The sequence below is a fragment of the Acartia tonsa genome, chromosome 14, assembly GCF_053477335.1.
Source record: "Acartia tonsa isolate MP-2025a chromosome 14, ASM5347733v1, whole genome shotgun sequence".
In the NCBI taxonomy this organism is placed as follows: Eukaryota; Metazoa; Arthropoda; class Copepoda; order Calanoida; family Acartiidae; genus Acartia; species Acartia tonsa.
Window position 1 is genome coordinate 16115363 of NC_137273.1, and position 12725 is coordinate 16128087.

The window sequence follows — 12725 nt, forward strand, 5'->3', positions numbered from 1 at the left end:
ATAATAAAAGAATAGTAAAGTAAAATACAATAAAATATGAATTCTTTACCAGATTTCTTTCTGTGAATTTAAGATTGTGCTGTTTTGACTCTGCAGTATCTACAAAGTCTATAAAGATAGCATAAAACCAACCAAAGACTTTAAGCTTAAAATGAATAGCCTCAATACATCCTGGGACCTATGTGGAGCTTTTCTAAAAAAGAAAACTCACTTGGTGTAGTAGCTAGTTAAATCTTAAGCTACAGACAAAAAAAAAACTTTAAATATATTTAGCAGGTTTTACAAAACACCTTTTGTGAATAAAGGGAATAAATCTTCATTTCATATGCAAATTCTATCAAACCAAACAGGGAATGGGGGATAGAAAAAAAGATGATAAAATGTCTCCTCTTCTCAAAATCTATGGGCAGAATTATTTCTTTGGCATCTGGAAAATTGCAGAGAGTATAGAATGAATGGTAATAGTTATTTCATCATCGTATTATATACAGCTTTCCGCGGATATAGAATGTACAATTATAAGATTAAAACCATTTTTTTTAGGACCCGAGATGCCACGGACTAAAAAACTGGTTTTAATCTTATGATTGTACATTTTTATATTCGTAGAAAACTGGATATGATACGATGTTAGAAATAGTTTTTTTTCAGTATGGCCGGTTTTAATCTACTGGATATTAATCGGTTTCGAAGCGATACGGGAAAAAATATTATATATCCTACTCCTCTCCCTGATAAAACCAAAGCATAGGGAAAGATGCTTTGTAAAACAAAAAGAACATATTTTTTTTCTTTTGAAGAGAGAATAGTGTTTTCACCCAAGCCTATTTTTGACACTTTTGCCCCATCCTCCTCTATCTTTAAATAGTAAAAAAACATCTTTATATCCTCTGTGTCGAATCTAACAATAAAAAAAAAACATTTTAAGATATTCTAATGGATAATGGATAAACAGACATAAAGACAGGTATCCTGTACTTATTATTACATTTGTAGGGTACTTTTACTTTTTTGGACATAATTTAAAGGAAAATATCGGCTACTGCATGTCAATATTTTTTCAGTAAATAATACGAATTTCTTTAAAATTAAATTGTAGATTAACAGTATGTGATTATGGTCTTTTACACTTTTTGTTATCTTTGAATACTTTTGGGAGATTTTTTTATAATGTTTATCGCTACCTCTGCTATTAAACCAAGAATTAAATCGAGACCGTGTTTCACAAAGTATAAATGTGTTTTTAAATATATAAAATTAAGTAATAGAATCGTTTGATAGACTTGAAACTTGGCATATAATTTTTATTACAGATTTATCCTTCCTATACAGCTCAGAATCCACTGATAAAAGAAAAAAAAATGAATGTAACTTTTCACAGGCCTATTTTGGTGTTCAATTTGATTTTAAGTTTGGTATTTTGTTTTCAATTTTGAAAATTCAGTTCTGGCACTCAACAAGTGTTAATGTTTGTTTGTCTTACCGTTCCAGAGCTTCGCTTTTATGGATGTTGTTATCCTTGTTTTTCTATCTTTTTATTATTAATTCTTTATAACAGTTATTATCTCTCTTTCTATCACATCCAGGGATCTTAAGGGATACGACAATGATGTACAATTATTAGAATCAAAACAGCCTATTCAGTAGTTAATTACTGGATTTTTCTATGATGCGATGGGATACAGGATTTTTCATTATGGCTCTGAATTGGTTTTAATCCAGCAGATATTAATCAGTAGTGAAGACCATTCTTGAATAGTTTCCAAACTGAAATCTCTCTTTCAGCAAGTCGAAGTGTTTATGTGTAAAACGTAGGATTACAGTCAAATTCCCCTCCCTTCCTGAACCTACCTAAATCTGTCGCTTATTTTGGTTCCCTAGAAACGATTTTCTCTCCTTTCAAGTTTCCCATTGTTTCCAGTTAAAAGTTAGAATTCACTAGAAAACAGAGAGACATGGCTGTTTCTATAGTCATGTTAATACTGTTGTTAAAAGTTAGAATTCACTAGAAAACAGAGAGACATGGCTGTTTCTATAGTCATCAAGGGGATATAAATTGGTTTGGAAGCAACAGTGGAAAAAATGTATAACTGTATGAATTTGGACAAGAGGGTAATATTGAGAAATATTTAGGTTTCAGAACTTCAGAACCCGTCTTCAGAAAACAGATTGAGAAACCCTTGTGAGTGTTTAAATCTTGTAGATTTAGAAAATATAAATATATCAAATAATGAAATGATTGCCTTTTCTTTAAATTCTCATAAACATTTTTTTGATTCTTTTTAGTCTGCAATGATTTTGGAATAATATTTGCATGTATACTAGAAACACTTGAGGTTTGGGGGGGGAGGGTGACATTTTTTAGGGACGATTTCTCATAGGAGGTGGTGTTACCCTCTCTGAAAATAGTTGGAAACCTTCCCAGAATCTAAGATAATCTTCATTTTAAGGGAGAACTATATCGGTTCAGTGGTTAGCGAAACTCTTCAGTACACCTGACATCCTGCTACTTTTATATATGGATAAAGGAAATAGGCAGAATGAATGTAGCATAGAAACTTTTAAAAATATATTTAGCTATTTTATGTTTTTAAAGTTCTTATCAAAACATCATTTTAAGACTATTGAAATAGGATAAAAGAATATGGAAAAATTATTAAGGATTTTAAAATTTCCTATTTGATCACTATGACCCCCACTACCCCTAAAAGATGTCCAAGGGTGGGGGTAAAGGAATGTTTACCCCCCTCAACTCCTTGAAAACTCCTCCTGTTACCCCCCTCAAAATAAAAAAGCTTGGACGTCATTGCAACCCCTCCCCCCTCCAAAAAAATATCTTATTGTTAAACAGTGTTTTATTTAGGAAGATTTATGAGAGTATCTGTCATTTAGAATAACTAGATAGATTTTAAACGAGGCTTATTTTAATCTAAATAGGAAAATGAAAGGATTTAAATTCATAGGTTTCGTTTTGTAATATTTATTTATTTATGTTCTTTATCTAATTGTTTTTAAGTTATTTTAGCTCATTCTTGACAAGCGGTTACGCCCCTAGAGGTCTCTAGAGGCTCTTGGGGTAGGGGGTTTATAATTCAACCCCCCCTCCCCCCTCAACCACCTTATTTTTCAATTTTTGTTTTAAAAAGAAAAATTAATAAAATTGGAGTGATTTCTCTTAAGAGCTTGGTGGTAACCCACCTAAAAATTGTTATAATCCACCTCGGATCCTTCGGTACAAACAACCATTCTGACAGACAGAAAGACTCACAAACATCCTGCTACTTTTATAAAAAAGATATTTTTGGTATAAAAGACAGCTATGCAATTTTGCACTTAAACATAATTGTTTTCATACAGGATATGTTAGTTAAAAGAAATAATATTAATGTTTTAAAATTAGAATATTTAAACATTATTGACAAGCATGACAACTTCCATTAATGTGAAGCTTGTTTAAAACTGGAGATTAGTCTGTATTTGCAAAGGGATCTACAGGAGGAAGAGAAAATGACCGATAAATTAATGTACACAAGAAACAAGTTTGGATGAAATAATTTTTATTACCTCTTCTGTAGATTACAATCAGAGGTTGAAATGTTTGGCCTCTTAACTTAATGACTTAACCAATCAAAATTGAATAAAAGTCTCAATATTTTTTAAGCTAACAAATAAGATAGCGTTTTTTTATAACACTTTGGGGACTTGTGTAAAAAAACAGTTCAATATCCCCTCCTTCCCTGGTATCTATAGCATTATGTTATCCATATCAACTATGAAAGATGTATGTCAGTCAAGTCTTTAAGGTTTAACAAAGCTTAGTTTGATAATTTCAAATGTTTAATATTAATTTGTGTTATGTTATTTGATATTATATTTTGTTCTATTTCCTTAATAAGATTAAATTAGTTTTCTTTTATAAAGCTATTGAAGAAGTTTATATCTACATAACTAGATTTGTAAAAGCATAATTTCATGAACAAGAATGACAACATCCATTAAAGCAAAGTTATACATATTGGTGGAATTATTTTGATTCATGCTGAAATGTTGTTAACTTTTATTATAATCTAAATGTCAATTTACCGTAATGGTTTATTGCAAAATGATCCTGTTGTTTCTGGCAGTGTCTTTTATTCCAGTTATCCATAACACCCCATGTATACCTGAATTCTTTGGCCACTCGTCTCATGTGTGTGTCTGCAACAGTACGTATTGTGATGAATATATTCCTGCACCAGCCAGCAATCATTATATACTCCAGGTTACCTCCAGTAATTCAGGACTTAGGTTTGCTGAGAGACATATTAGATGGCTCCCTAACACCTACAAGAATAATGTTAGAACACATGACATTGAGTTGTCCATTGACAGATCAAAGAGATTCCAGAAGATAATTGGATTTGGAGGAACTTTTACAGATTCAGCTGGAATCAACATTGCTAGTCTAAGTTCAGGTGCACAGGAAAATCTTATGGAGGCTTATTTTGCACCAACTGGTCTTGAGTACAGTATTGCTAGAACTACCATTGGCGGGTCTGACTTCTCAGATAGACCATACACTCTCTGTGATACTACTGCAGATGATGATCTTAGAGGCTTTAATCTTACTCAGGAAGATTATGAATATAAGATTCCCTACATTAAAATATCCCAACAAGTATCAAAGAAACAAATTAAGCTTTTTGCCAGTCCTTGGTCTGCTCCAGCCTGGATGAAGTCCAACAAGGCCATTAAAGGACCTGGATATCTGTTACCTAAATATTATCAATCTTGGGCCAATTATTTTATCAAATATCTTGATGCATATCAAAAAGAGGGAATAGAATTCTGGGGATTAACATCACAAAATGAACCATGGATGAGCAACATGCCTTTTTATCATTTTAATGGAATGGGATGGAATGCCTCAAATCTGGCAATATTCATTGGAGATTATCTAGGTCCAACTTTAGACAAGGCAGGTTATTCAGGAATCAAACTTATGACCTTTGATGATCAAAGATTTTTCCTTCAAGAATGGTCTAGAACTTTCATGTCCAATCCAAAGGCTGCAAAGTATGTATCAGGCTGGGCTGTTCATTGGTACACTGACTTCCTCGGATTTGCTGAGGACCTTGACAGGACACACAAAGCTTATCCAGATAAGTTTATTTTATACTCAGAATCATGTGTTGGAGCAATGCTTTGGGACTTAATAAAGGTTGAGCTGGGGTCATGGTACAGAGCTCAACTTTACATAAACAATATCATTGAGACATTGAACCATTGGTCAGTTGGATGGACAGACTGGAACCTTGCCTTAAGTATGTCTGGAGGACCTAATTGGGCAAATAATTATGCTGATGCACCTGTTATAGTTGATGCTGAGAAAGATCAATTTTACAAGAATCCAATGTATTATGCCCTGGGACATTTCAGCAAATTCATACCTGAAGATTCTGTTAGAGTCAACATTGATGTTTTAGGTGGTTCCAACAGATTTTATCTAAAAGTTGTGAGCTTTGAGAGACCAGATGGTGCTAATGTAATAGTAGTAACCAATACAAATCTTAATCATAACATCGCTGTTCATATAAAAGATGAAGATCGGTTGTCAGAATCTTTCAATATTGAACCTAAATCTGTTCAGACCTTAATATGGCATTAGATTCTTATGTAAGATGTCAGAAAATAAAGCAGAACTAGCATTATTAACAAAGTAAAAATTCTTTCAGAGGTAAAATGTTTGGATTAAAATTAATAATTAGTATTTTAATAATAATTCATCCAAGGCTTTCTTCTCAGGTACCATACATCATTATTTTGTTCACCGGTATCAATTTGTACACATTTCAATATTTTTTTTTATATAATTTCTTATTTTTTTATTCAGGGTTGTTGTCAAACTACAATTTCTGAGGCATGTCCTGAATTATGCAGGGAGTTGTTCAAATAATTTATATTATCCAACAAATAATTGTATAATTACTATTAAATACTCTAAATCTTAGGTTTTTAATATTTCAAACTGAACATTAAAACAACAAAAAGATATTTGTTATGCAGTTTTTAAGTTTGGCTTTTTTTTAAAAATCCTATAAAACATTGAGTAAGTTACTCCAATCAGTAAACAAATTAAACCAGGTTTAAATCAAAACTCTAATCAAATTGTGATAGGTATTGCTTACCAATAAAGTATAGCAACCATAAAAAAAAGTCCAATGGCTGAGCTTATTTAAGAATTACAACTAATCATTTGAAACATACGGCAACAGAGACCAACCAGCTGAACAAGAATGTAGATATCAATGTACTAATAATGATGATGTAAGGTTTGCTACAGTGAAGACTTTAGAATTATATTTCTAAACACATTTTTAAGTAAAAAAAATTAATGATGTTTAATGGCTATAATATGCAAAATCCTTACATGTCGTGCACAAAGGCACAAATTAATGCAGTTTGTTAAAATTGCTGTTGTTATCTAGAAACTTGTTTCAATATATTTGTCTTTGCACTATTTTGTTCAATCAGAGATAAATTGTAATTTTACCATGAACTAAATTCAATGCTTCTTACACTCTAAAGAGTATAATTGGAGAAAGTCACTCAAAAATCAGACATGTGACGTCATAAAAATGAGTGATTATCTATCTCTTTTTTAGGAGTTTTCTTTCCCACTTCTCCTAGATCTCATCTCCTTCATTTTATGATGTCTGATGTTTGAGTGCATTTCTCTATTTACCTCAAAAGAAAGTCTGAAATCTACTAGGAACTAACCTTCCTTCTTCCTTCTGCTTGTAAAACTCTGATTATTATATAATTGTTCATCTAGCTCTTAGAAGATTGTGGTCCTTATCTATGTGGGGATGCAGCACCAGGTAAAGGTTGTTCACATCTGGATTGGGGAAGGGCTTGGAATGGGTCACCACTCCACAGAGAGGGTGATGTCTACCATCCATTTAAGTAAGGGCCAATGAATAATAAATTAATATACTTCTCCAATGCTGATAAACAATATTACCCCTTCTAGATTAAAATTTAAACTAACCTAAAATAATTAAATTAAAGAACCCAAAGTTTTATTAATAACCTAATAATGTCAATGGGCTCAAACATTTCAGCTTTTTTCTTAGGGATAATTTTTATCAAAGGGATAAATAAATACTCCATAGATTTAAAGATCAATTACCATTAATGGATTAAGAATACGTAGATATTATGATGGATTCTCGTATACCCTGATAAAATGTTTCTACCAGCTGATTAATAGAACTATAAACCGCTACCCCTCTTTATGACTTTACCCCATCCCTTCCCCTGATCATAAAAACGTATTTACTAATACCTAAGGACTATATTAGCAACCTAAATTGACAACAAAAATTCCCCTGTCACAATATCCACATATTCTATATCCATTATGACAAGAGATGTTATTATTTAGAAGTTAGTGATTTCAAGCATGAATGCTGTACAAATAACATGAGAAAGGATACTAAATGTCATGAGCAATGCTACCAAATGGGTAAAATTTTCTATTCTTATTATTATACTAGATGCTACACTCATAGAGGCTTCAATTAACATAGTATAGATTAGGAGGGTCTTATGGTTGACACTACCACCTTAATTCTAGTTTTTTTTAAAGAGAAAAAATAATTTTGAAAGGGATTTTATCCTGGGGAAGATTTCTCTACGGAGAGTGGGGGAATCGTGTTGCAATATACAGCATTCAGTGACCTATTGGAAGCTTTACTGTAAAAAGAGCCTTATTTGTTTAGTGGTTAGCAAGATCTTTTGGTACAGACACACTTACTTACAGACAGATAGATATTCAGTTACTTTTATATAATTGTACTCTGATAGATGGAGTTGTGGATTCCTTAAGGAATGGTCCATTATAAAGATACCCTAAAACCAGATTTTAAAAAAGATAGTTTTTAAAATACTGTTCAATTTTATTTGATTTTAGCTTGTACAGCAAAGTGTGAATCATCTTGTTATCCTGCCATGAGCACTGGTTTGGATTCAGGTTAGTATCTGTTTTGTTATTTGTATTGTATGTTTGTCAAACATATAAGATCTCAAGGACTGCCAACAGGAAAAGAAAGACACCTATCGAATATCATAAAAACTTTTAAATACATCACAAAAGATAATTATGCTATCTATGTATCTTTCTATGTATCTATCTATATCTTCATCTATCAATCCATCTATCTATCCATCTATCAATTTATTTATCTTTTCATTTATCTATCAATCTAGAATTATTGAGATGTCCTCAAAGCAAGGCGTGTTCAGAAATCATTTTAGCTGGATGCCTAACTACCTGTCTGTCTGTCCATCTATCATCTAACTATCTTTCTATCTAGAATTGTTGAGATGTCCTGAAAGCAAGGCCTGTTCAGAAATAAATTCAGCAGGATGCCTGCCATATGATAAGGATGGAAAAAGAATGCTTGGCTTTGACTGGTATTAAATAAAAGTGAGGTCAATGAAAAATATTGTTAAAACCTAAAAATGCAAACACATTATTTGCTAAAATGTTTAATAAACAGCCATGTTTCATATTTCTTGCATTGAAACTAAACTTAAATAAAAAAAATCAGATCATATTATAATATTAATACTTTTAACAATTTGCAAAAATATATAAAGATATTTTATAATTGGTTTATTATTTGAATTTATTTTTCTTAAAAAAACCTTAAATGAACCTTTTTATTTATGACTAGCGGCTAGGCCCCTCTAGGCTTGTTTGTTTGTGTAGCCCGGGCATCTTATCCATTCTATCCATGATCGTCGTGGGGCTCCTGAAGGGGGAGTCCAAGGAACTTAGCAGCATCAGAGGGGGCGTTCCAGAGGGCACGAACATTGACATTTGTGGGTTTAGCTTTACATTTGAACAAGTGGGCTGTGGTGTGTAGGCCTATTTTACAGTCCGGACATTTCTTGTTCACTGTTGGGTCGAGTCTAGACTTATATGTATTTAAAAAGATACTGTGGCCAGATCTAAGCTGCGAGAGTGTGGATCTGGTTGTCCTGGGTAGATCTCTTTCATTGTTGTTTATTTGTGGGGCAGGGGCATTCAGCACAGGATTGTTTCCAAGATTTTTGATATTTTCCTGTACTTCTTTGGTATGTATAATTTTGATCTTTTTTTTGTAGCTTTCTTTGTCAAGATGTTCATTTCTTGGTAACAGTTTTTTAACATACCTTCCAAATTTAGATTTGAGAGTTTGTTTCATGTTTCGTGGCGGGGGTGGGCTGTAGAGGTCAATTTTAACTGGATGAGAAGTTAATTGAGTTGAAACCAGATATTGCTTTGAAAGCATTTCACAGTGGGCTCGAACAGGCATAATTTTGGCCTCATTGTGAACATGTTCCATACTAGTAATTCTGTGGCAACCAAGTGAAGTTTTTAAAGCTTGGTTTTGAGTGGTTTGAAGTTTATCCCAGGCAGTATTACTTAGAGTTGGGGTCCAAATTGGGCATGCATAGTTTATGGTAGACTGGCTAATGGCTTTGTATGTAGATGTTAGTGTTTCTTTATCTTTGCCCCAGGTAGTTCCAGCTAAAGCTTTCAAAACATTGTTTTTCTTAATAAGTTTAGATCTCATGTCAGTGGCATGTTGGCTAAATGTGAATAGGTTATCATAAACAATGCCAAGGAACTTTGGTTTCTTGACAGTAGGTACAGTTTGGTCTTGAATTTTGATGTTTAGTTCTGTACTAACCTCGTTCGTTGATGTTGTAAACAATGTGGCTGTAGATTTGGCTGGCGAGATAAAGAGATTTCTTGAAATAAACCAGTTATCAAGGGTGTTGAGATATGAGTTTAATTCTTCGCATAAAGGCTCGAGTTTTGGACCAGAGTTTAAAACATTTGAATCATCAGCATAGGAGACAAGTAAAATCTTGCCTGGTGGTTTTGGCATCTTTGACATATAAAGGTTGAAAAGGAGAGGGGAAAGCACCCCTCCTTGTGGCACCCCTTGTTTGGCCTTTCTGTACTGGGATTTGGCACCTCTGAATTCGACATATGTTTGTCTACCACGGAGGTAAGCACAGATAAATCTCTTGATGTTGTCATTGAGATCTAATTCATTGATGTCTTTGAGGAGAAGGTCATGGTCCACTGTGTCGAATGCTCTGGAAAGGTCGATAGCAACTGAGATGGTTCTGTTTGCTGGTCTCTTGGAGTTCAGGCCATTAGTTATATGCTCATTGATGGTGTGTAGTGCAGTAGTTGTCGATCTTCCTTTCCTAAATCCGTGTTGATGATCTTCTAGGACAACAGCTTGGCTAATCAGTGGAAGGAGAACTGATTCAAGAATCTTGGCTATTGGAGATAGCAGTGAAATAGGTCGGAAACTGGGGCCTTTATCTGATGGTTTTCCAGGTTTAATGAGTGGAATAATACGTCCAGTTTTCCAGACTGATGGGATATGAGAGTTGTTGACAGCAAGATTGATGATGTTGGTGAGAACTTTAATCCCATTGGGTCCTATATGTTTGATCATGATTGGAGAAATGCCGTCCGGTCCAAGTGCTTTAGAACTTTTAGACTTTTTGATAGCTTCGGTCACTTGTTGTGTTGATATCTTAACTGGGTTTGATTTGGGTTTTTGTTTAAGTTTTCTTATAGTAGGCCTTGCTTGCTTTTTCGGTTTTGAGGATAAGCCTGGGGTGTATTGTTGGTTGAACTTGTGAGCTATCTTTTTAGGATCATTGTAAATCTTTCCATTAAATTCAATTCCCTGATTTTTAGGTTGTTGGGTGGGATTGTTTAATTTTTTGATGGTATTCCAGAAGTTTTTGGATCCTGATTTACAGTTATCAAGATGTTCTCTCCATTTCTGTCTTTTATGGTCGCTGATCTTTGTGTTTATTTGTTTATTCAGATCTGGAATTCTTTGGTCTGATGGATTTTGTGATCTTATGCTGTCTCTTTCTTCAATTAATATTGCAGCTTCTGTCGGAATATTACTGATGGGATGTAAGATTCTGCCTTTTGGTATAAACTTGTTTGCTGCTTTTAAGATGTTATTTCTGAAGTATTTTTCACTAGCATAGACATTTGTGACCAGTTTAGCTCTACTAAAGATTTTCTCTGTATATTCTGTAAAGCCTGTCCAATCTGCCTTGGCAAAATTGATGTAAGTTTTGTGCTCTGATTTAAGTTTGGTGATCTCCGCTGTTATAGAGATGGTTATGGGCAGGTGATCAGAACTAGACTTTATTTCAGTTTTCCAGTTGGTGACAGGTAGAAGTAAGGATGATACTATAGTGAGGTCTGGAGCAGTACTAGATTGAGCTGTGACTCTTGTGGGTGTATCCTCGTTGAGAATACCAAAGTCTAGAGCATCAATGGCATCTACTATTGCCCTTCCCCTAGCATCATCTTCATCATCTGAATACCAGGAGCTATGGTGAGCATTAACATCACCAACTAATATAGATGTTTCGTTAAGGTCTTCAAATAAAGCTTCTATGTTAGGTTGGTAGGGTGAAGAGCAGCTGGCTGTGGGTGGTATGTATACATTTCTGATCTGAAGGTCAAAGTCTTTTCCAGGGATGGTGATGGTCTGTGTTTCGATATGAGGATCATTGATGAGATTAGCAGGTGTTGAGTTGCTATAGAAGTTGATGTCATCGTGAACGAGAAAGGCAAGCCCTCCTCCTTTATCAGTGCCTCTGTCTTGCCTTACTAAGGTGTAGTTGTAAGTTGTAAGGGCTTTAGACTTATCACAAAGTTTAGTTTCTTGGATAGCGCCAACTAAGATGTTATTTTTAGACATGTGTTCAATTAGTTCATCTAATTTATTGCTGATTCCATTGATGTTTTGTTGTAGAATCTGGAACTTGTCTGCTCGCAGGTCAGGGGGTAGAGGGGGAACGGGAGGGGGTGTGGGTGGGGGAGGGGGTGTTGGGGGTGAAGGTGGGTTTGGGGGGGTAGATGTTGTTTGGGTGGGTTGTGGGGGGAGACAGCATGGACCGCGCCAGGTTTTATATTTCAGTCTTTCTTTGGATGTTTTTAGTCCTGAGCATTTTATATGGAGCCAAAGTAAGCATGCTGTGCACTGTACTGCTGTTGATGTTACGTTTTTGGTGCAAATACTGCAGGGCCAGAGGTCGGAGGTTGGTCCTGGATTGGACTCTATACCAGCTCTTAGTAAGAGTAGCCGGAGAAGACATGCTGGTAAATATGTCCTCTCTTTTGTCAGGTGAATTAAAAAGATGCTGAGAATGTGCTCTCATTGTCTGGCTTATTGAAAAACCCTCTGATACATGATGGATAGTGGATTGATGGGTGGGAAATGGGTGTATTGGTTCTTGGCGTCGGTTGCTGATGTTGTTGCTGTTGACGGTGGATGCACAGCGTAGATGTGACCAATGTAGCATCCCCCCTCTAGGCCTCACTGAAGGTGGGGGAGAGTCAACTCAAGATTCTTATTTTCTTGTAATCTATTTTTTATACTATTTAATTTAAGCTGTTTTAAAAACTGTATTCCTTTTTAACAATTAGATTTTTTTTTAATTTCGAAGAAAATTAAATTTAAATAATACTTCAAATGACTAACCCTGAATGATAAAAAAAAGCTTCGCCATCAATAAAAGTGGTCTACATGAAAAAGTAATATTAATTAAAAACTTTTATGCATACACAGAATACGAATTAAACTTAATTAATTCTGCCCATATCTTGCATGTAGGGATAAGTTGTTGTGCTGAAAATA

The 12725-nt window shown here is 34.3% G+C and overlaps 2 protein-coding genes and 1 pseudogene across 4 annotated transcripts; 2 read left to right on the forward strand and 1 right to left on the reverse strand.

The window, feature by feature from the left end:
- The first annotated feature begins 3910 nt into the window (after positions 1-3910).
- On the forward strand, positions 3911-5715 carry LOC145305511 (lysosomal acid glucosylceramidase pseudogene; annotated as a pseudogene). The gene has a single exon (XR_013874606.1). The product of XR_013874606.1 is annotated as a lysosomal acid glucosylceramidase pseudogene (transcript).
- LOC145305512 (uncharacterized) lies at positions 5712-8654 on the forward strand. Of its 2 annotated transcripts, XM_080147140.1 has the most exons (8): positions 5712-5784; positions 5873-5916; positions 6252-6306; positions 6815-6860; positions 7427-7507; positions 7955-8014; positions 8251-8276; positions 8384-8654. In XM_080147140.1, the coding sequence occupies exons 1-8, from the start codon at positions 5722-5724 to the stop codon at positions 8462-8464; spliced, it is 456 nt and encodes a 151-aa protein (XP_080003266.1). In that variant the 5' UTR covers positions 5712-5721; the 3' UTR covers positions 8465-8654. The 2 variants fall into 2 exon arrangements, with proteins under 2 accessions (XP_080003266.1, XP_080003265.1); XM_080147139.1 differs by lacking the exon at positions 8251-8276 and having other exon boundaries at positions 8358-8654.
- A 1936-nt stretch (positions 8655-10590) lies between these two features.
- On the reverse strand, positions 10591-11786 carry LOC145305339 (uncharacterized). The gene is made up of 2 exons (XM_080146956.1): positions 10693-11786; positions 10591-10594 (listed from the first exon to the last, which is right to left on the reverse strand). Exons 1-2 carry the CDS (start codon positions 11784-11786, stop codon positions 10591-10593), a joined length of 1098 nt encoding a protein of 365 aa, XP_080003082.1.
- Between the last annotated feature and the right edge of the window lie 939 nt (positions 11787-12725).